Genomic DNA, 25,018 nt, shown 5'->3' with positions numbered 1-25,018 from the left:
AGCTTTAGTAAAGTGACAACTTTACTGAATCTGGAATTTGCCAAATTAATTTAACTCCAATTTAATATAAAATGCATAATTTTCAAAGTAGAATTCAATATGATTCGACAAGAAAAATAATAAAATGCTTAAATTTGATCGCAGTTTTTTGAAAGTTCATTCTCAGCTGGTTCATGTTAATGGCTTCAAGTCAAATGACGAAAGATAGAAAAATATAAAACTATTATATTAATCGTTATGAATTTACCTATTTATATAAGTTTAGGAATTTCCCTAACCTAAAACATATATATAAATATAATTATAGTTAAGTATATTAATGACTATTTCTACTACCTAAACAAGAAATCCCATTTACGCTGCTATGTATTTTTATGGAATCAAGATACTTTATCTCGATCCCCATTACAAGAAGTCGTAGGATAGCATCAATAAATTGTAACCATAAACAAACTTTTAATCTAAAAGTCCCTAGAATTTATGCTTACTTTTTTAGAAAATTATAAAATGCCTAAAGAGAAATCGAAAAATTCATCCATTATCACAAAGATGCTGGTCGTACGTTTCATAAAATGCAACAACACAAAACACAAGATCTACAGCATCACATAAACATTTAATAAAAAGAAGGTCACATGATTCACCTAACTAGGCCATCATCAGACCTACAATAATTATGATGTAACAGGAAAAAACAACGTTTCTGCACCTTCTCAATTATGTTCGAATATGATGATGCCACAGGTTATCAGATGTTTGAGGCATATTTCAGATGAGGCCTCACAAGTTTATCATGATAAGTTTATATTATGAGACATCTGATTACTTTTAAACTAATCAACAAAAGAAGACAGATCAGTTTTCAACTTGAAGGTATCTTGCCTAACAGATATTGTTTTAAATAGTTTAAAAGGGTCAGAAAACATGAAACTTGCAGATGAAGAGACACCCTCAGTTAGGTCATTAATAATTAATAATAATAATAATAATAATAATAATAATAATAATAATAATAATAATAAGACGAAGTTTAGCTTTACATAGCTACTCTACTTAACCATTAACTAAGTCTAACACAGAGAAACACCATAAAAAAAGCGAAAGATTAGGCTCATATTCTCATTTAGTGAATTATAGGTAGACAAAGCGATGTATGAGACTCTATTCTTAAAAAATGCGTGACGAAAACGAAGTATACTACATCTATGACTGTGACTGATCTTAAGGCAGCGATATTCAAGTTTATCATAGAGATATTGGGGTGATGTGGAAAGAAGTATAGATATGCAATTTATCAACTTTAAGCCATTCTAGCTCAACCAGTTTTTCAGAAACAGATGAGAAAGAAACAGAACATATTCGTACTTTCTTTTTCCGCAAACAGATCTACAACAAGTATTTTTAAATTTCTGCAATCTATTTTTAGTAAGTCTAAAGAGGCATAATATACTAAATAGCAGTAATCAATTATGGGAACGACAAGACTTTCGCAGAGCTTTTTTCTTAACTTATGGTTAATTATGTGAATATTGCTATATAGTGGTCTTAAAATGGCATAGCATCTTTTAGTAACAAAAGAGACATGTTTGCGGAAATTTAGGTTATTATCAACCATAAGCCCCTACGAGCATGGCACAAAGCAAATCATGATCCAGAGTGTCGAAAGCCTTCGAAAAATCCAAAAGAATTAAGACTGTAGCTTTGTTTACATCGCTATTACATTTAATAATACGGACGTTGCACTATGCCCTTTTCGAAAGCCAGACTGCAGAGGACTTACAATATTTTTGAAGGCATATTCATAAAGCTGAATGTATACTACATTTTCTAGTATTTTGGAAATTGTAGGAAGTATACTAATGGGTCTTAAATCCGAATATGTTTCGGGATGATTGATCTTAGGTATAGGAGTTATATGCGAGATTTTCCACAAGTCTGGAAAGTAAACACTTTCCAAACAACAGTTAATAATATGGGTTATATGCTTATTATAGCAGAAAGACAGTATTAAGCATTTTTGCGTTTTTATTATCACAACCAACAGCGTTACTTTTAAGATTGCTGACTATTGTGGAATTTCGTCAAACGACGTAAGTTGAAAGTGAAAAGTACATTTTTCATTTAATTTATTAGTACTAAAGAACGAGGCATGGCTCTGTACAGTTTTTAGAGTTACTAAAGACTGAGGAGAAATATTGATTTATATCAGTAGGTTTTTTTTAAATTGATAGGAATTTAATTTTTATTTTTAATTTGATTATCCATACTTTTAAAAGTTTTCCAAAGCTGTTTTACATCTTTGTTAGTCTCACAATATTCCAAAAATGATTTTTTTTTTCACGCCTTAATAGCAATACAACTGCATTGTTTGTATGTATTAAAGTCAATTACATTTTTATCCTTTTTATATTTTTATAGAAATTTGTCTCTATCTTTCATAACTGCCTTTATTGTATCCGCTAACCAAGGACAACTCTTTTTTGTAATTCTTGAGGTAAGGGAAGTGTGCCGATCAAATAGTTTCAATATTTGATAGTTTAAATAATTGATTTTTTGTTCGATATCAGGCATATAGAATATCCGATCCCAACACACTCTTCCCAGATCCTCAGAAAAAAGATCACCATTAAACTTCTTAACAAAATCGTCTAATCAACCATTAACAAAATCGCGATAATACCACTTTGGGCGGATGCTTTTTCAGCCCGTAGGACAACGTGGTGTAGATAGCCATATGATCCAATATTAGGTCAGCTAAAAGTATTTCAGAAGAAGTTACATAATCAAAGTTTAGTGTTACCAGTGATTCTTGAGGGTTTGTCGATAGTTTGTGTCTAAAATCGTATCCCCAAGAAAATCTACTGGACCATATAGAGTCGTTACATATGACAATAGACTATCCCAGTATTCCATATACACCTGCAAGTTTTCCGAAGGCCCCTATAAAAACAACCACAACAAAGTTTTAGCCTACCCACCTGTAATTCCAGAAAAATCAGTTCGACCTCCTTGATTCTGGGATAATCTCTAAGAACCACCTTGACCTGTAAATCCATGCGAACATCACCATACACCCACATGACCACCCTTTCCCTCACGATCCAGTCTATAAAATTTATAATTGGGTAAAGAAACCATTGCAGTGGGAATATTTCCATTTAGCCAAGTTACCGTCACTGCAAAAATATTGAATTCATTTCCGCTAACCATATTTCGTAATTCATTGGAGCCCGTCAAAAGAGAAGGCACATTTAAGTGACCAACTTTTAAGTCATGCATTGTAAGACATTATAATACTTTGGCATATATTTGTAAAATAAAATATTCGATAACAAAATTCGAGTTGCAGCAAAACATCTGCAAAGTATTTTCGTAGAGATACGCCGATGATACATAATGCCCGGAGTTTTTATAAAAATTAAATTAATAAAGCCGTTATCAAGATAGCTGATATGTCTTTATTGTGTTTATAGATATCAAAAGCTTAGGGATTAACTCGCCAGAGTCAGCTGTTATAAAAAACACTATAATTCGATAACCCTAAAGATATTCAATTTATTTTATTTATTAATTATGCAAGGTATATACAAACAGAATTTCCCCCAAGTAGTACAATAAATTAAAAGTAGTATATAAAAGTAGACTAATATAGAAAGTTTCACACTAAGAGTACATAAAATTTATATGGTGCAGTCACTTATATATTAGGTCCAATTAATGTAAACAAATCCAAATAATCAGGAATACATATATGAAATAAAGACAAAATTCAATTCTCAACAATATGTTTCCGTATGTCCGTCCTACCTGCATTTACATAAAATATAGTGGTTTGTATTGGGTTGTCTGCTAGTATGCACGGAGGCATGAAAGTTAAGTAATGGTAGCATTGACGAAAGGTTTTTTCCAATAATCATTACTTTATGACAAAATCTCATTGTGAAAAACTCATTGTCAAAAACTTATTGTGCTTGAAAAATGTTGACTTATCAATATTTAATTTATACGTGAGGAAGTTTATAAATTTATGTTGAACTATTTCAAGCCTTTTATATGAACTTCATAATAAGGTGACCACACTAATCATCAGTGGTCTACAGTGGTGGCCAAAAGTATAGAAACGTAAAACTTTTTCAAAAAATGCAGAAAATATCGCATTAGTTTTGATTGTAGTATTAGTTTTGATGAAAGAGGAGTTATTTCTCTGTGGCCAAATGTATGGAAACCTTTAATAAAATCATAATAATTGTTTACTACAAGCTGTTTAACGGTACGATTTTGTTTGAGTGAAGACAGGCATCATGCCTAAGTGTAAATACTTATCTAGTATCAAGTGGGGCTTTTTGGAAGAGTTGCTGTAAAGAAACCACTAATATCAAAGAAACATAGAAAGGATGGCTTGAAATTTGCACGAGATCACCTTACCTGGTCTCACCAAAATTGGAATACTGTATTGTTTAGTGACGAAAGTAAGTTTCAATTATTTGGGTGTGACGGGGGACGTTATGTCCGGCGACCAAAAGGTATAAGGTACAGCAACAAATACCAAATGCCTACGGTAAAACATGGTGGTGGAAGCGTAATGGTGTGGGGTTGTTTGTCCCGATCAGGTGTTGGCCCCCTGGTTAAAATTGATGGAATAATGGACCGTTTTCTATACAAAGACATATTGGAGAAAAACATGTTGCCTTATGCTGAGGAGGAAATGCCATTGAGATGGTTGTCTCAGCAAGATAACGACCCTAAACACAAGTCCCAATTTGTGAAAAAGTGGTTAAATGAACAGAGCATTGCTTTAATGGATTGGCCTTCACAGTCCCCAGATCCGAATCCCATAGAGAATTTATGGGATCATTTGGACAGGAAGATTCGAAACCATTCGACTTCAAACAAGGCTCAACTGTGGGAAATACTGCAAACTGAGTGGGCTGCCATTTCCATTGAAGACTGTGCAAGACTTGTCGATTCTATGCCACGAAGATGTAGAGAAGTAATAAATTCGGAGGGATATGCCACAAAATATTAGCAGATTTTGATTTAGATGTAATTTATATAAATAACTTTCTTCAGTTTTCAAACTTTTGGCCACCACTGTATGTGGCTTCTAACCAGAAAAAAATATAAATTTTTAAAAATTCGAAAATGTTTAAAATCCTTACCATGATCTAACGATAAAGGTTGACCAACATTTTAAAAGATTTATATTATAGATTTAACCTTGTTTTGAACCTTTATTCAAATTATAGATTTAAGAACCTTGGTAGGTTTTTTAATTGTCATTTAAAGTTTTCAAATCAAGTTAGCAAGGTTATTCAATAGCAAAAGCAATATTACATATTTCTTTAAGAAAGGACTTTCGTGAGGCCTTGGTCTTTTTACATTGTTCTTATGCAGATATTGTTTATGGGCTCTTTTAGACGTAAAATCAAAGAACAGGCTACAAAAAATTATAATAGGTTGTTTTTAATTTTGATTTGTGTTGATTTATTTTATCGCTCACAAAGAGATACCTTATGACAAGTTGCCTACTTTAAATATGCAGGAGAGACTGAGGCTTTATCTGGCATATTAAAAGGGAGATTCAACGCAGTTTTACGAATTTTTAATATTTTTCATTCAGAAATAAATATTAATACAAGAATTTGTTTTATTTATATGTTACTATTGTTTCCAAAATCTTCATTCGGCTAATTGTAGACTTTCATAAAGCTCTTATTGTCGATTAATTTCATATTATAATTAATTTACCTTAAATCGTAATTTAATATTTTTATCTGTCAGTCTATACAGGGTGTCTACTATAAAAACCGCCAAACTTTAAGAGGTGATTAAACCAGTCATTTGCAACAAAAAAGTCGTATAACATTTTTTCGAAAAGTTGTTAGTTCTTCTGGTATTTAACATTTTTTGATTTTATCAAATTTCTTCGTTTTTTTTTTCATATACACAAGAATATCTCCGTTATTCTTACCACCACATAAAATTTAGATATACCATCTGAAAGAGAATTAAATTTGCTGGTATATTTAAGTTTTTGAGTAATTTTTTATACCGGGTGGTATCAGAAGTTAAATGTAACATTTCGGAAATGTGCAAAATTAGTGGTATCTTCTTCGTTGTCGTTTTTCTAAAATTTGGTAAATGAGGACATGTTTTTTTTCAGCAAAAAAATACTGCGTTTAATATGCTTTCCAATGATATACTTACTTTTATGATAGCTATTTGTTTTCACAGCAATATCGTGGGCAAAAGAAAAAAAACCACAAAAATTGAAAATTTTCAAATTTTATATTTTTTGATCTTTTGAGCACCAATGCGGTAAGTACTTGTTAGGGATGGGTATTGACGTTGGTGTCGAAAATCACGTCGAAAACGTCGAATATTGTCAAAATGTCGAATATTGTCAAAATGTCGAATATTATCGGCCCATCTTTTTCGCATATTAGGGACCGCGTCGTCCGGTTGCCGATGCTTATATTTGCCGGCCTCTCGATCGCTCGTAATGCCCTTGAAATCGTTTAAAATACGTTCTCTATTAGAACATAGGCAACAGAGCACGAATTCAGGGGAATCCCCTCAACTTAAACCGGCTTACGGCAGACGCGCGGTAATTTCCAGTCGGTTTATTTGACTAATTTGGCTTCTAATAGTTTTATCAAACAGCTTCTCTTTAGAAAAAGCTGATTTATTTAGTTTTATCTGTTATATTAGCTTAGTGTCGTGTGTACGTGTAGAGATGACAAATTAGCGTACCGGAATTCTTGATATAAAAAGATATTCATAATGGCTGGGCGACCTCAACATACATTTTGGAAAGAATATGGTTTTGATTCGATTAAAATTCAGGAGAAATGTGCAGCCTTATGCAGCTACTGTAAGAAAACCATAAAAAATACAGGGAAGAAAAGACTGCTGAGCCATAGAAATGTTTGTAAACAGAATATGCAACCGACGGGTAAGTTAGCCATGAAGTTGAATGCAATACCAGTCTCTTCAGCATAGCTCGAGAGACTTTTCTCAAACTGGCCTTTCCTTCATTCAAGGCTGAGAAATAGACTCAGCTTAGAAAATTAAAAAAAAAACTGACTTATATTTATTACCATCTAAAAATAAGGGATGAAAATAAAAGTGACGAATATTAATTTTATATTTTAAATGCCGTTTTTACAATCATTTGTGAATGTATTTTAAGTTTAAAGTCCTGTTAAGTTGATTTTTTTTAGTTGTATTTTTTTTAAACAATATATTAATATTAATACACATTGAGGTAGAGTTATTTACTGTACTATAACTAACTTATTTTGTGGTTTTAGTCAGGCCTGGTTGTATAGTATAGTATTTAGTTCCAAATTCCAATTAAAATATTCAAATATATTTTCGACAGTCGAATAATGTCAAAAATTAATGGTGTCAAAAAATAATTTTCGACGCGTCGAAAATAGCGTCGAATATGACAAATTTTCGACGTACCCAACCCTGGTACTTGTAGATCTATCTTCCCTAACACAACAACTCCACAAATTTCCACTAGAGAAGCCGTAAACAAATAACATATCGCGATATTCATTCTTTAAGAAAAAATGCAGGTTTTCCTTCTTTTGTAAATGACAATGAATCCGCAAAAGAAGGAAATTCACAAACCATGTATTGGTTGATTTTAAAACAAAAGCATGGATATTTACAATTTGACAAGAACTGTCATTAAGTTTTTACTTCGACTTAAAGTAGTTAAATAAGAAATTTGATTCAAACGTGCTTAAAAAAATAATGCCTAGTTTCACAAACATTGAATATCGAGACATCTTATTAACTTACGGTGCGGCAAATGGAAACTCGCGGGAGGCAGCAAGGGAGTATGCGCTTCGTTTTCTTAATAGACGGCAACCCCATAGAAGTACACTTGCAGAAGTGTTCAGACGCTGTGGGGAAACTGGTTCCTTTCGAGGTTTGCGGATTAGAGAAGTTGGTCAAAATGATCAACGCTGGAGACAAGAACCAGCGATTATGAGAGCTGTTACAGAAGATAGATCTAGAAGTACTCGCCGCATTGGTGCTGCATTAACGATTCACCATTCCACTGTACATAGAGTTCTTAAAAAAATAATTTACATCCGTTTTATTTGAAAAAAGTCCAGGATTTATTGCCAGTGGATGATGAGGTGAGGCTTCAATTCTGTAGGTGGTACTGGAATAAGTTGCAAGAATGGGGAACAGATCAAATATTCTGAACAGATGACGCAACATTTACAAGAGCCGGAATAATGAATTTAAGAAATAACCATATATGGCATACAGAAAACCCTCATGCGACTGTTGTTTCACATTTTCAGTATGAGATAAGGGTCAACATATGGATAGGAGTAATGAGAGATCGCCATTTCGGGCCTGTAATACTTCCTGATCGGCTCAATTCCAATGAGTTTTCAAATTTATTAAATAATGACCTTGTTGACTTTCTGGAAGAAATCCCCTTAGCCGCTAGACAGGAACTTTGGTTTCAAATGGACTGATGTCGAGCCCATAATGGCAGAATTATGCAAAATTCCTTGAATCAATATTTGGGGAGAAATGGATCGAAAGATACGGTCCGGTAAGATGGCCGCCCAGAAGCCCTGACCTTACGCCCCTTGACTTTTATGTCTGGGGCACATTGAAATCTAATGTTTATAGTATTAACATTAATACTCGAGACGAACTAATTAATCGAATTAGTGTGTGTTGCAATGAAATGCGACAAAAACGCGTTGAACTTGAACGGGTTGTTGATAGTGTCAAAAGATGCATCAATGTATTGAACAAGAGGGAAGACATTTTGAACAATTGTTATAATTTTAGGTTTGTTTAATGAAATTTTGATTTTTTAAATTTTGGCCAATCAAGAAATATAAAATTTGAAAATTTGAAAATTTTTGTGGTTTTCTTTCTTTTACCCATGATATTGCTGTGAAAACAAATAGCTATCACAAAAGTAAGTATATCATTGGAAAGCGTATTAAATGCAGTAGTTTTTGCTGGAAAAAAACATGTCCCTATTTACCAAATTTTAGAAAAACGACAACGAAGAAGATACCACTAATTTTGCACATTTTCCAAATGTTACATTTAACTTCTGATAACACCCGGTATAAAAAATTACTCAAAAACTGAAATATACCCATCTTATCAAATTTAATTCTGTTTCAGATGGTATATCTAAATTTTATGTGGTGGTAAGAATAACGGAGATATTCTTGTTTATATGAAAAAAAAACAAAGAAATTTGATAAAATCAAAAAATGTTAAATACCAGAAGAACTTACAACTTTTTGAATGTTATACAACATTTTGAAAAATGTTATACGACTTTTTTGTTGCAAATGACTTGTTTAATCACCTCTTAAAGTTTGGCGGTTTTTATAATAGACACCTTGTATAGTACAAGTTTTTTTAGCATAGAATTTTCAATTTTTTAATTGTAAAGAATAGCATATCTTTAGAATGCACAACAATTATTGATTTTTTCAATTAATCTTAAATAATAATTTAATCAAAAATATAAAATAAAAATCTTTAAACCGAAATGAACAAAAACATAAAATATTTTAAATCCGAAACTGTGCAGCTAAACTCTTGCACTTGCTAAACGCAGATTTGCCTTGACAATCTGAATATTAGTCAAGTAACTACTTTTAGAAATGGATTATTATATTTATTGAATTACTGTAAAAAGTAAAAGTTTTTTCAAGGAAAGATAATTTTTAATATACAACATTAGTTTTATAGATATAATGGTAAATGTAATTATTAATAAATCTCTACAAGTATATAATACATAAACGTCCAGACTATTCCGCATACATTAAAGAAAATAGATTCTCGTTGACGGCTACAGTACATTAACTTATTTCACCGAATTTTTATCAATAGTAACTATTTTTTTTTCCGAATTTATCATATAAAAACTTCAAATCAAGCCTTTCAGCATGCAATCAGTCCAATTATTACAAAAAGACACTTACTCTGTGGTGACCCTTGATAAGATCCTGCAGGAACACTAGGCGGCTTATAGGATTGATAGCCCTGATGATAAACGGGCACCTGAATGGGTGGGCTGGGACTTCTTTGTCTTTTAACGGCAGTTTTGTAGGCAGCAGGAGGGAGAGAGGGCGGTGCCTGTTGCCCAATTGTCTGGATTCTGCCTGGATTTTGGGGCTGTTGGATGTACAAGGTTTGAGGCTGGTGTGGCACCATTCCTTGCTGGAGAGACTGCAGTTGGACCATTTGTTGTTCACTATTTAAAGGTTTTAAATAAATAATGTGTAACCTTTGTAGCAGAACAATTACGGGAGACTTAATACGATTTTAAATTTGCAATGTAATTCCACTTGGACTATTTATGTTTTAGGTTAAAATGCTCGGTACACTTTGATGATCAGTTATGTATACGTTTTAATTCAGTAAGATGGACACCAGAATATTTCTTTGACCAATTATGTTTGTTTGCGAAAAAGTATACCTTTTGAAGAGGTATAATGTAATGTTAGGAAGCTGAAGGTTCGAAAGAGCAACGTACTCAAATCAAACAAGTATAGGTTGTTCTACATCGCCCTTTATTAACTCACTTAATACTAATTATTAAATACCTTGCCAACAATCCTTAAAAGACCTATTGCTTACACCGCGACAATTATACAATTGGGTCAAGTCAATGAACTACACGTTATAAAATATAATATAAATATTCCCTTAATAATAAGAAAGCAATGGAAAAAATGGAAGAAAGCAAAAACATTTTTATAGTTTGTTAACTTATTGCGTACCATCACAATATTACAAATGATTTGCAATAAGTCTAGGTTTAGGCATATTTTCCTATACAGATCGTATTTTCGTCCGTGACTTATAGGAAACTGCATAGAGGCGAAAATTTGCAACGTCGCGCGTGTACAAGTGCCTGCGACAGAGCACCGCCCCGGCCGGCTCGAGGACGGGATTATACTTGGGTTACCGAACAGGACCCCTATTCTTGACGGCGATAGAATAGAACGTTCTTCAGGGAGCGTTCTATCGCTTCTTTCTACTCCCTCCCTAATCAAACGAAAAACGGTATTCTTGAACAAAAGGGAGGGAGCGAAAAAACGGAGAACGAGCAGCAATGTTGCCAAATTTATCTGGCCAATGAGAGCGCTGGCAATTGTACGTAGGTGTATTTTTTTTATTGACATTTGACATGTGAAAACGGTGGGGTGAGGGCACGAACTTAGAAATATACCTGGACTGCCAATTCAATGAAAGGTAAATGACCACTACTAGGGGGCCGCCATTTTGCGTGATTGTGTCCTTTCGATGTTGGTCACTCTGACAAATTTTAAATGTGCCAACTGTAGGGAAACAAAACAATTAAAGTTTTTGAGAGGTTATGTTTACAAAAAGACAAAATAGAAAGTTACATATAGGTAAGAATTTAAGATAGTTGCGTTAGATCTTTGATTTTTCTGGTACTTCTTTAAGAATTTCGTTAAAATTTATGAAAGAAAGTAATCCTTACCTAAAATGAGACAAAGTTTCATTCAACTTGGAATAGATGCGTGCACTTTAAAATATTTGTTTTATCATTCTGATAATCTTGAATCTTATAAATCCTAATACCATTAAAATCATGATATTCATTTAAGTTTTTGCTTTTATTTACCTAACAAATTCAGTTAAAAACACATGATTTTATGAGGGTTTGTAATTATAAAGGGTTTATGTAGAAAAAAATATATTATTCTGTCAACAACTCAATATATTATTCTATTAAAACAACACAGACGGACAATTATTCACAATAATTCGGTTTTGAGAAACTGAACCAAATACCTTTAAATAAAGATGGTGATACATTATTCACGTATTAAATAAGGAGAAAGATACATCGCCTAATGCAGACGATATACCCAAGCGTCGTTTACAAATCGTCAAAAAGTAGGCAATCCGCTATACTCACACGTCAAATGTCAACTTTATTACCGTTATTTAATATATTTTATGTTGGTAACACTGAAAATGTTCAGAGTGACCAACATCAAAAGGACACAACCACTATAAAAATGGCGGCCACCATGCAGTGGTCATTTTTGGGTATCGTGGCCATATGCATTAGCAGTCCAGGTATATTTTTAAGTTCGTGGGTGAGGGGTTACTATTTATTTATGGTTGGTTTTTGGATATGTTTTTCTTTGTGTTGTGTTTGGATTTTAAATTACGTAGTGTAGTCTGTATGTTTAAAGTTTAATCTATAGATAACAATTAGAATCATAATCAAACGCTAGTCTGGTTATATTTTGTGCTGTGCGTGCATTCCAGTGTTTTTTGCTAAATAACATGGCCCAAAAAAGAGAAAAAAGTGTTGGAATTACCACCGAACAAAAAGAAGTAATGATAGAATTTATTTATGCCAGAAGAGAGATGTTTACAGAGAAATTGACGCCAACCTACACCAAAGAATCTATGACAGCTAATTGGCAAGAATTTTTCAATGTTTTAAATAGTATTCCAGAAGGGCCATCAAAAGAATAAAAATTGTGGAGAAAAGTAAGTTTATAAAGTTGCTTCTTCAGAATTTTGCTCATGAAAAATGTGTGAGTTTATTCTTTACACAAACATCATTATGTAGGTAAATTTATTATACATGGAAAAATTTAAAACATGTATTTTCTTTTAAGACTTGGGTGGACCTAAAAAAAAATGAAAGCAAATTTAGTAGACCATAAAAAATATACCCAGGGTATAGGTGGTGGGCGTCCGTTACCACCAATAATTGATAAAATGTATGACATAATATCACCAGTTGCTATTGGTGGAGATGAAAACATTTTGGAATTGGAAGTTCTTTTTGACTTTGTAGATGTTAGTGATATACCTGACAGCCCTTGTAGTAAGAATGTAAGTTTTATTTATTTGTCAATTTTACATAATATAATTTTTTAAATTGTTTAAGGCTTTTAACACATATGAAAAGTCGATTGATCATTGTTATATTGCAACTGAGGTTTCAAATAATTTTACAAGTCCCTCTACCTTACCTAAAACTAACACAGATTTTTTGATGATGGAGAGCTCAAATACATATGTTCCAGAGGCTCCATCCACAATTAATTCACAGCAAATGCATACTCTAGCCACAATGGCTCCATCAAGTTTTTTAACAGAAACACCACAGGTAGCTCCTAGGATTATTAGGGGGGCATCAGAGAAAAAAAGAAAAATAACTAAAACTACAAGACTACAAGAGTCCCTTAGGAGTAATGATAGATTCTTAAAGATATCGGAGTCAAATTTAGATATTAAGATGGAATTTAAAAAAAAACAATTAGAAATTATGGTTCATCATTCTCAAAAAAAGACTGAATATTATAATAAAAAAATAAAGTCATTTGAAACTATAGCTAGTGCAGCAGTTAAAATGGCAGATACTGCTAAATTAGTAGTAGCAGAATTGAGGGATCTTAAAGCTCGTTTACTCCAATAATTGTTGTTTGATACAGATTATGTTATTATTCATTAGTCTTACATATTAGTCTTTAGCCTCCTCAACATTGTGAATGATTTCCTCCCATAATAGGACTTGATTCATATCCATTATTTTATGTAATAATAACCACAAATAGACAATTAATGTATTTACACGACCACAACCCAACAACAGAAAAAAACAATAAATGAAAATGTATTAAAATAAATGTAGTATTTGTTCCTTTTTTAAATAAAGAACAAATATATACTTATATTCAATCTATAAATTTAAATCTCACAGGCCTACCAGCGCAGCTCCTAACTTGTTATTCCTTCTTTCATTTTAAAACACATATATTATGTTTTATAGTAAACATCTGACTTTCGTGGGAGCTGCGTCGTTTGGCGACAAAATGTCCCAAAACATTACGCGAAAATCCAGGCGTTTTTAAAATATTTATTCTAATGCGGGTTTTATAGACATGACAATGTGTAAAACCCGCATAGAATTGTAATCTTAAAATGTTTAATATGTTGTGTTTTGCATAATGAAAATTAAAGCGTTATTCTAATAAAAATTAAAATATCAACTCTGATAAAAATATAATAAAAAATCAGAAATAAAACTCTAATAAACTAACTTAACAACATGTCATTTCTTAAATAAGAGGCTCAAATAAACCGCCTTCTTTCGCTAAACAAAAACTTAACCTATCGTAAAAGCTATTTCGCACCTCTAAAAGAGTTTCAGGTAAAATGGAATTGGCACCTTCGACAATTTTATTTCGCAACTCCTCTAAATTTGTTGGCCTACTAAATTCATGCTTGTAAATGGTCTGCTTAAGGTAACCCCACAGATAAAAGTCATTTGGAGACAAATTTGGGGATCTAGGAGGCCATTTAATATCGCCAGTCCCACTAATAAGGCGGTTAGGAAAAGTATTTGTTAAAAATTCTTTTACCCTAGCGGCGTCATGAGCAGGACAGCCATCTTGCTGAAAATAAACCGATCGCAGGTCTACATCAGGTAGGATTTGAATGGCAGGAACAACTTGGTTTTGCAGCAACTCAAGGTACTTTTGGCGTTTAAAGTGCCATCAATAAAAAATGGCCCTATAACATTGTCGCCCAAAATACCTGCCCAAACATTCAATTTCTGAGGATACTGGGTACGAAACTGAAAACTTCTGTGCTCGTTTTCCTGAGACCAATAACGAACAATGGAAGGATTGCATCAGAAAACAAAATATTTTTCAAAAAATATTCGTTTTCATTTGCCTTTTCTATCATTATTTCCCAAAATTCCATTCTTTGACACTGGTCTTCAGGAAATATTTCCTGAGTTTTTAAATACTTGAAACATTTGTACCCATATTTTTTCCAGATACGAACAGTTTTATTGCTCATTCCCAGTTTCTCTCCAACACTTCTAGTGGACCGTGTCGAATCAAGTTCTAGGGTACTGCAAACCATTTCTTCCCGCCGTTCTTTATCCTGGACCACTTCAACAGGTGGTTCTTGATGTTTTGTGTGGCATTTTTTACAATCTTGAAGGCAAAAAGATGTCTCAAAATTTGTAACCACATTTAAAACCGTTTTTGCACAAGGAATCGGTCTATTCTCAAATGTCACTGAAAACAAATCTCTACATTGTACTGCCAAATTGCCTCCATAAAACCATTTAATTAGTTGAACTTTTTCGGAAGGGGTATAAACAGCCATAGTGAAAAAAACAGGAAAATAACGCTAAAAAATTATTAATGCAACGTGCAGTAACACAGCAAAGTGAGATCTGCTGACTCCCGGTTCAAAAAATAAAAACGAAAAATTCCGTCGCCTGCAAGTCGCTACCAAGCGGTGTTGCCATTATTTTGGGTAATACGTAGCTCACGATAACACGATCTGTATAAAGAAATTATTCAACTTTATTTATTATCCTTTTAAAGTAGGAAGTAGGTTTACCTCCGTTTCTCCTCCAAGATTGTTTTTGGAGGCACCACCCTACCATAGTCCTGTTTGATATTAAACAATCGTTGGTGCTACCATCTGGTGAAAAATGCTGGAATGCTTTTACTGCTTTAAATTTAACAAAGAATTTTGAAATACCCGAATTTGTCAATCCAGTGGGTATTGACCACTTATTTGCAGAATAGGATTTTCTAAGTACAAATATTAGACGAAACTTTCAAGATGGCAACAACTAGGAAACAAGCGAAAGACGACGCTTCTGATAAAATTTCTTTTTACTATTGCAAAAAAAAGTATTCTGGTGTTATATTTTGTGTAAAGTATGGTGCTCTATTCCACAGTTCATGTGTGCAAAAATGATTGGGATGGAAAAGTCGCTTTCATAGATAAAACTGGAGTGATTTGTTGTGGAGACGATGACGACCAGAGTGAGGTTAGCAGAGAAAATCCTGACAAATCAAGTGAAAAAACAGATATTGTAAAATATCTCCAAAGGTTAGTAGATGAGCTTACTGACAAGAATAGAATATTACAAGAAAATGCCAACTCATGGAAGGTAAAATTCTTGGGTACAACAAAAAACACCTCTCTGCCTCCCGCCCCCTTCCAGCACTTTGTTGCCGCACACTTCAGCTGCCCAGCGATCTTCTTACGACGGCAATGATGTCATTAAAATCGCTACTTATGCAGAAACTACAGAGGTTAAGGAGGATGAGCCGTTAACAAATACTGACCCAAGTGCGAATCAACTGCCGCCGCCGAGGCTCGTCGAAAGTGGCCAAACGGCGCTGTCGCAACGCTTCTCATCGACAAAGACTCAGCCTAAGATAGGAACAGGAACAGAAGAAGATGCAGATGTTTGCTGTTGATGTAGGCAATGTAAACAAAAACAATGACTGGCAGACAGTACTTAATAGAAAGAAAAGGGGAACTCAAAAATCATCCCCTACCGAAAAAAACCGTCCAAAACCTCTAAAGGGCACAATGCAAAATCAAGACTGTACCCTCAAAACAGTGCAGAGAAAAGCTTTTCTGTTCATAACGGGACTTGCACCAGAAACAAAACAATATGGAATTTCTTACATCTTCTGACATGGTTAATGGATGCTACTGTGAGAAGATAATAACTAAAAGGGACAAGTACTGTGCCTCATTTAAGTTGGCCGTGCCATTGGAGGACCAACATCAATACCTGCGTGCTGAAACCTGGCCCGATGGTGCATCTGTAAACCATTTTCTGAACCTACAGAGCCGAGGGAGGGTGTTAAAAAATCCCCAACAACCAACAAGTTAAGGGTTTTACATGTTAATGTTAGGTCCCTAAGGAAGAAAGTGGATGAGTTGGAGTCATTCATAGCTGACATAGTCATTCATAGCTGTATACGTCTCAATTGTGTAAGAGTCTCAAATATTCAAAAGTCCATCTATATGCCGATGATACACAGGTTTATTTCTCTTTTCCTCCTAACAAAATCTTAGAGGCTAATGATAAGGTATCTTACGACCTTAACATGCTAGCAAAGGCATCGGAAAATCATTGTTTGTTGCATTCCAGAGACACATATGAGAAATTTGTTCAGATTAAATTGAATGGTCAACTAATAAATTGTAGTAATGTGGCTAGGAATCTAGGAGTTTTATTAGATGTTAAGTTGAGGTTCACTGAGCACACCCCTGCCTTTTGATAAGTGATATAAAAAGAATACAGTACATTCAAAATTGTTGTGTAAGGCTAATTAATGGAATGAGAAAATTTGATAGAGGTGTGAGTAGTGAGTTACGCTTGATGAGATGGCTAAATATGAGTGAAAGGAGGTTACTACATAGTCTTGTTCTCTTTAATAAAATTGTCTTTAAAATGTCCTAATTACCTTTATCAGAAAATTTAGTTTAGACATGACGCTCATGTTTTGGACTTAAGAAATAAGCATTTTATTACACCTCCTCTTCATAAAACTGTTTTATTTGAGAGGAGCTTTAGTTACTGTATTCATCTGCAATATAATAAAATTCCTCCTGAGTTAAAATATATTTCACCTTCGATATTTAGACGAAAGATTATTATTATTATTATTATTATTATTATTATTATTATTATTATTATTATTATTATTATTATTATTATTATTATTATTATTATTATTATTATTATTATTATTATTATTATTATTATTATTATTATTATTATTATTATTATTATTATTATTATTATTATTATTATTATTATTATTATTATTATTATTATTATTATTATTATTATTATTATTATTATTATTATTATTAAGACATCGATGTTCTATGTTTAACAGAGCATTGGTTAACCAAAAATGATATAGATTTGTTAAATATCCAGGGCTATAAATAATAGGCTGGTGGTACATGTATTTTTGTTAAAACTGTGTTTAAGTTTCATATTTTAAATTGTCTTAGAAGTTCTATTGTTGAAATTTTTTTTGAATATTGTGGTATTTTTTTAAGGAATTTTAATATTAATATTTTAGCATTGTATCGGAGCCCATCTGGAAGTTATGACATCTTCTTGGAGTCTGTTGAGGGGCTTTTAGGTAGTCTGGATACAGGTAAACCAGTAATCGTTGCAGGCGACTTTAATGTTCGCTTTAATACAAGTCAACCTGAAGCCATTCGTCTCTGTGACTTGCTAACAGGCTTTGGTATTAAACAAACAATTTTTGAACCAACACGAGATAACAATTGTCTGGACAATATCTTTCTGAGCGCTGACATGGATGTATATTGTCAAATGATAGAGTGTATGATCCATGATAGAATGTATGATCCATCCATCAATGACTGTTAGTGGTTTTGATCGGTCTCGGAAAGAATTAGACCAATAACACAACAGGGGCTTAATAAATTTTATAACTATATAATAAGAAAATCTCATCCATTTTTCACAAAGAGACCGACGTATACAACAGACGAAAAACAATGAAAAACACAAAGTCAAGGTCTCACAACATTTACTTAAAGCTACACGTGTTTCGCTCTATTTAGAGCATCCACTAGCGTTTTTGCCAACGTTAGTGGCTTTTTAAGGCCTGATGATGCTCTGAATAGAGCGAAACACGTGTAGCTTTAAGTAAATGTTGTGAGACCGTGACTTTGTGTTTTTCAAATTTTAAAACATTGTAGATAAATTTTCATGGGATTTTATTGGGAACGAAACTGATGTCAATTGGAGCTTTCAACATTTAATATTATTGCTTGAAAATGCTTCAATCAGCATTTCCAGAAAAATCTTACATTGTTCGTTCTGACCACTCTTATGCTATTAACTGGTTTAATGAAGACCTTAAGGAGATGAGAGACCACTTGCAGTTTTTGGAAGAACTCAACCGTCAATATAAACAGGTAGAAATTAAACAAGAACTTAGTAATTACAACAAACTCTATAAAGAAGCTATAAAAAAAGCTGAAATAAGATCAAATGATAACCTTATCCGCTAAAAATTCACCAAAAACTATGTGGCAAATAATCAACAGGCACCGAGGTAAAAGTGCAAAGTCATTAAATCATAAAAATATATCAATTACACCAAATGACTTTAATAATTTTTTCTCCAGGATAGCACAGAGCATCGTGCGAGATATCCCAATTTCAAATAATAATCCACTTGATTATCTTACAGAGAGCATTACCTCCATTTTAATTTTCTGAGGTAACTTTTAATGAAGTAAGGGATGTAATTAATAACCTAAAAAACAAACCAAGCTGCGATATATATGGGTTAAACACTAAAATGTTAAAGACTCTTAAAAACTGCCTAATAATTCCTTTGACTAAGCTAATAAATTTTTGTTTTAAATAGAATACTTTTCCTAAAGTTCTCAAAGGTACTCTTGTGGTACCAATTTTTAAAAAGGGTGACTCTTTATTGCCAGAACATTACAGGCCAATATCACTCTTGCCTATAATATCTAAAATAGTAGAAAAGTGCATGGCCATTAAAATTGTTGGATTTTTTGAGACTAATAGTGTCTTCTCCCGGTGCCAGTTTGGGTTTAGAGAGCATAGGAATACTGTCCAGGGCATCCTACATCTTGTATCTGACATAATAGGGGCATTTCATAATTTTCAGTACAATTTAGTCTTGCTGTGTGATCTGAGCAAGGCCTTTGACTGTGTCGATCATGGCATCCTTCTTCAAAAAATCTTGAATACTATAAATTCCATCATAATAGTATAAAACTCGTCGAGTCATGTATTCAATGTAGATCTCAGATGGTGTGGGTCGCGGGTGTGGCGTCAGCAAGGAGGGTTATGAGCATTGGAGTGCCACAAGGATCAGTTCTGGGGCCCATCCTTTTCTTAATATATATAAATGACCTTCCTGAAGAGTTTCCCTCTTGCAAAATTCACTCTCTTTGCTGATGACACAACTGCTTCTTATGCTGCAGATTCATATGAGGAATCACTACTTGGATCTATGGCGGCACACCCGAAGGCTGAAGATTGGTTTTGCGTAAACAGACTGCTCGGGACACATCGGCTTACATTCTCTATGAGAAATCTGTCAAATGTAGAGAATGCATCAGAGGTGAGTTTTCTGGGAGTCATTTTGGACCTAAAGCTCCAAGGGGTTAAGCATATTGATGGTCTTGCAGGGAAACTCAACAGGGGCCTGTATGTACTCAGAAACCTCTGCTCATATATGTTAAGAACAGCATACTTTGCGATTTTTCATTCCCATCTTTTATATGCAATTTTTGCCTAGGCCATGCAGCAGAGGTAAGCAGGGTTTTTGGCTTGCAGAGAAGGGCGGGAAGAGTGATATCTGATTTAGGTTAGAGGGATCATTGCAGAAATATTTATGTTAGTCTTGACTGTGCCTTGTTTGTATGTGCTAGAGTGTCTGCTGTATGTTAAACAGTGTGAGAGTCAGTTTCAAGCTCACAGGGACGTCCATGACTACAACACTCGTGCAAGGAATAATTTAGTACTTGCCTATTGGCGCCTGGGAGGTGTTAGGATGGTCCAGGGTATTGGGCTATTAAGTTTTTTAATGTATTACCAAGTATGACTACGGTTTTACCAATTAACAATGTAATAAACAATGCATTCTATTCTTTTGACGAGAATCTTAAATCAGATTTTAACATGTTGTAAGTGACATTATTCTTAATCTTTTTGTTTCTTTTGTTTTAGTATGTATTTTCCTACGTGAAAAATATTGTTTGTAATTGTTTTAATGAGCCATTTTAAGTAGTTTCTTTTCAATTAATACTATTTTATCTTTTTTGACGTATGTAAACTGTATATGTGATAACATGAATAAATTATTGAGTATTGAGTATTGAAACGACCTGAAATAATGTTGCAAGATTATTTACCTGCAGTATTACTAGACCAAGAAGTTACTCCTGGATGAGAAGAGTCTGGATTTTTAGTCTAAGTCTGAGATATCATTAATAACGAATGTAATAATAAAGGTAATACTAAGATTACAGTTTGTTTCCTTCCTTTTTCCAGTAATAATGAATAATGTCCCACAATGATTAAGTTGGGTTTTTTAAAGAGAATATGAGTCTAACAATGCTCATCTTACCAAAGATATAAGATATGATCAGGAAACCTTATGGGGTTGACCTCTCCCCAACCGGTATGTTTTCTCAAGAAATGATTTCAGATAAGCATCTTCACTGGTGTTGTACGATCAAAAAATAATGACACAGTTAACTTAACCACTGATGCTATTTTTACTTTTTTTTGTAGAGCTAGAGACTTGGGAGACTTCAGAGGTTATGTTTTTAGATTTATCAAAAGCATTTGAGAGTGTAAGTAGTACATGGATGAAGTTGAAAAAACTTAGTAATAAGAAAGTTGCAACTTACACTTGATCAAAAAAAAATTGTTTTCTTGGATAAGCTAATTAGTCTTTCTGTTGGTTCAGAGTAGCCGGATTTTCGAATTCTTATAAGGCCTAGAAAAAACAAGCCACTACCATAAGCGTCTCCTATAAAAAAATATACAGGTAGAAGCCACATCTAATCAGTATGAAAATAAGGATATACTGTTATAAAATGTGATAAATTTTAGAAATTGAGAAAAACATAGAGATTGAATTATAGGAGAATTTTATGAAAGGCTTCAAATCTGGCTACCATTTTGTATATGTAGATGTTCTGGATCAGTGCTTTGAATAGGCCAAAATGGTGGTTAGATGCCGGCCTTGAGTGAGTCAAAATGTAAACGGGTTCAAGGAATTTCAGTTGCAATGGAGCCGTTTACCGGAGAGCAACGCGCTTTTTGTGTACGTGCATTTTACCACAACAATAATTCAATTGTGACAGCACGCCGTCTATATCGCGCTCATTATCAATTACATGATATTTAATTATCACCTAGCTCTGATGTTATTAGAAAATGGATCAGAATGTTTGAAGCTACTGGATCCACAGTGAAAATTCATAATCCAGGCCGCCCACGAATCGTAAGAAGTGCAGAAAACATCGAACGAATACGTCAATCAGTCAGCGAGAATCCAACCTTATCTGTACGGAAGCGAAGTCAGACGACTACTCTCAAAAGATCATCTTTACATAACATTTTGACCAAAAACTTGCATCTGCATGCATATAAGATACAGTTAGTGCAGGAATTAAAACCGAGGGATTACAATACATGGTTCGAATTTGTCAATGAAATGGAACGATTCGTCAATTTCAATAACATTTTATTCAGTGATGAGGCTAATTTTCATGTAAATAACCACGTAAATAAGCAAAATTGCAGGTACTGGTCTGACGTTAATCCTCGCAGAAAACACGAACGTCCACTGCCTAGCGTCTAGTACTAACGCCTAGACGGCGTTATTTTTGCTGAAAATTCAGATCAATAGGCTGAAACTCCTGTTACAACTGGTAATATAATTTGGTCATTACCTACAAATACCTATGACCCAAGACTTAGCATTCCAAATGAAAGTCAATGTACATCCTTCAATTGCTGCAAAAGCCTCCCCGCTGGACATATTCATTAGAATTTGTCCTCGAAGTTTATTTACTTTTATTGCTGAGTCTACAAACCAGAGGAAAAAAATTTACAAAGAAAATAAAAGAAAGTAGGCGACTTTCACTGATGCAGGGGAGATTATGATTACTATTGGCTGCACATTAGTGATGTGTTTCAATAAGGTGCCAAAACTTCGCCATTACTGGTCATCGCATCCATCTTTGGGAAACAAGGCCATCAAATCGGCCATATCCAAAAACAGGTGTTTGTTTTTACTATCCAAGCTTTATTTCAATAATCCAGTCAAGCCAGAAGGGGCTAGCAAGATTTGCTATGTACAAGAGCTTCTATCTTGCTTCAAATATACGTTTCAGAAATATCGATCTGACAGTACAAGTCAAAGTATTGACGAGAGCATGGTGGGCTTCAAAGGAAAATCTTCACTGAAACAATATATATCACAAAAACCTGTGAAAAGAGGCATAAAATTATGGTCTAGATGTGATGCAAAAAACAGGATATACATACGATTCAAATGTATATCGCGGCAAGGACGACGTTGAAAGGAGCGGAACTTTGGGCGAAACTAATGTAAAAAAATTTTGTGAAACTATACAAAATCCAAACGTAGTTCTGGCCTTTAATCAGTTTTTTACATCAGTCCGTTTGATGGATTCCCTCCAATACCCAGCTGTGGGAACAGCCATTATTACAAGAAAAGACATTCCAAAAAAATTCATCGAAAAACGAAAAATGTCTAGGGGTGAATGCGAGTTTTTATCAAATCAAACAAACTCTATTGCGATCAAATGGCAAGATACAAAGCAGGTTATTCTTTTAAGTAACTGCCATACCCCTGATATGACCTGTGTGAAGAGAAAAGACAAGACTGGGCAGAGACTTGACGTACCATGTCCCACTGCTATTGCATACTACAATGAAATCATGGGTGGTGTAGATCTGGCTGATCAGATGAGTGGTGTGTATGACTTTGGCAGAAAATCATGCACATGGTGGAAAAAAGTATTTTATCGACTTTTGATGATTGCTGTTGTTAACAGCTGGGTAATATATAATGACTTACGTCATACCCAAAAAAAGATACTCTTACTGGATTTTTTATTTACCTTATCAGAGGATCTAATCGAAGAAGGACAACAGCAAATTTCAGTCAAACTTCGAAGAAACAGTTGTGGAAGGCCATCAAAGAGATCAAAAGTAATGAAAAATCTTCCAATAGAAACATCGAAACGGCGAAGATTTGCTCGTTACGCTCTTCAGAAAAAAGAACGTAGAACCCCTACTATTTGTGCAATGTGCGATGTAGGGTTGTGCAAGCATTGTTTTGCGCTTTATCATTAGTCCTAAAATACTTTATTTTGCGGGTTGTCTTTTTGTAAATAAAAAAAATAAAAATTTTGAAATACAAAAATGTGTTTTTTCGGCCCCTAGGGATATTTATAACCCACCTAAAAATCCCGCTGGGATATATTTGTCCTACAATTTTTTGCTCTCTCTTTTCTCTTTTTTCTGTATATATTTTTTTAATTTTAACTAGTATATATTGTCAAATGATCTCTTAAATTACCATAACTCGCAAAAACATCCTTAAAATCATTAAAAATAAAATTGGGTCCCAAAGGGTTAATAAAGAAAAAAAATGACTTAAACATTTATGCGACTGGTGCAAAGTAGTAAAATGCAAGAAATGTGCCAATATTGGATCTAGCGAAGTTCGCGCTACTGCAGCTGTTAGTCGATCTATCCCATACAATTGCAGAGACTGTGCTCCCAAACTCAAAAGCCTGTTCGAGGTAGAGGCAAGAGTGGCATCGTTGGAGCAACAAGTGCAGGACTTAAAAGGCTTTATGGAGGGTATGAAGGCCATATGTGATGATACCAAAAGCATAAAATCTGCATTCAAGAGCTCTTTTGAGGATTTAGTGAGTTTAGATTGGGTGAGAAAAGAGGAAACCAGTTGAGACCACTTAGTGTGGTATTCTCTGACTGTAAGATTGCACAGGACATACTAATAATGGGAAATAAGAAGTCAAATTTACATGCATACAAATTAAAGAATGACTTAACAGTGATGCAAAGAGAATGCATCAGGAAGGTGGTTGCAGAGCTAAACAGAAGAAAAGAAGAAGGAGAAGAGAATTTAATAATTAAATATAGAAATAATGTGCCATACATAGTAAATTCTACCTCAAACAATGTTAGAAACAATAGAAAAAACGTAAATTAACCCCATTGCAAGTATTTTGTCATAATGTTGGTGGCCTAAGAACTAAAATTAATGAATTAATTAAAGTTGTTTTATGCTCGCACTATGATATTTTGATATTTGTTGAGAGTTGGCTCTCTGATGACTACTCCGATGCTGAACTGTCTGTAAAGTCATTTAGTCTGTTCAGATGTGATCGTTCACCTTCTTCTAGCAGCAAAAGTCGCGGAGGAGGAATTTTGATATATATCAGGGATGTTATTGATTCAAGGAAGCTTACGTTGGTGTATGATTCAGTCGAACAATTATATATATTATGTAGAATTGGTAGTATTAGCTTTATAATTGGGGGAGTTTATATTCCCCCAAATTCT

The 25,018-nt window shown here is 33.7% G+C and overlaps 1 protein-coding gene across 2 annotated transcripts in view; it reads right to left on the bottom strand.

The window, feature by feature from the left end:
• The window catches only part of LOC126735129 (G protein pathway suppressor 2), a 63,595-nt gene that overhangs the window by 29,407 nt on the left and 9,170 nt on the right, over positions 1–25,018 (bottom strand). For both annotated transcript variants that reach the window (XM_050439061.1, XM_050439060.1), the window contains exon 3: positions 9,999–10,270. In XM_050439061.1, the coding sequence (XP_050295018.1) occupies positions 9,999–10,270 (272 nt within the window). The remainder of the gene's footprint in view (positions 1–9,998; positions 10,271–25,018) is intronic.

Source organism: Anthonomus grandis, chromosome 4 (assembly GCF_022605725.1).
Source record: "Anthonomus grandis grandis chromosome 4, icAntGran1.3, whole genome shotgun sequence".
Taxonomy (NCBI): Eukaryota; Metazoa; Arthropoda; class Insecta; order Coleoptera; family Curculionidae; genus Anthonomus; species Anthonomus grandis.
Note: the sequence above shows the minus strand (reverse complement) of the source record. Positions and strands in the feature narration are given on the sequence as shown.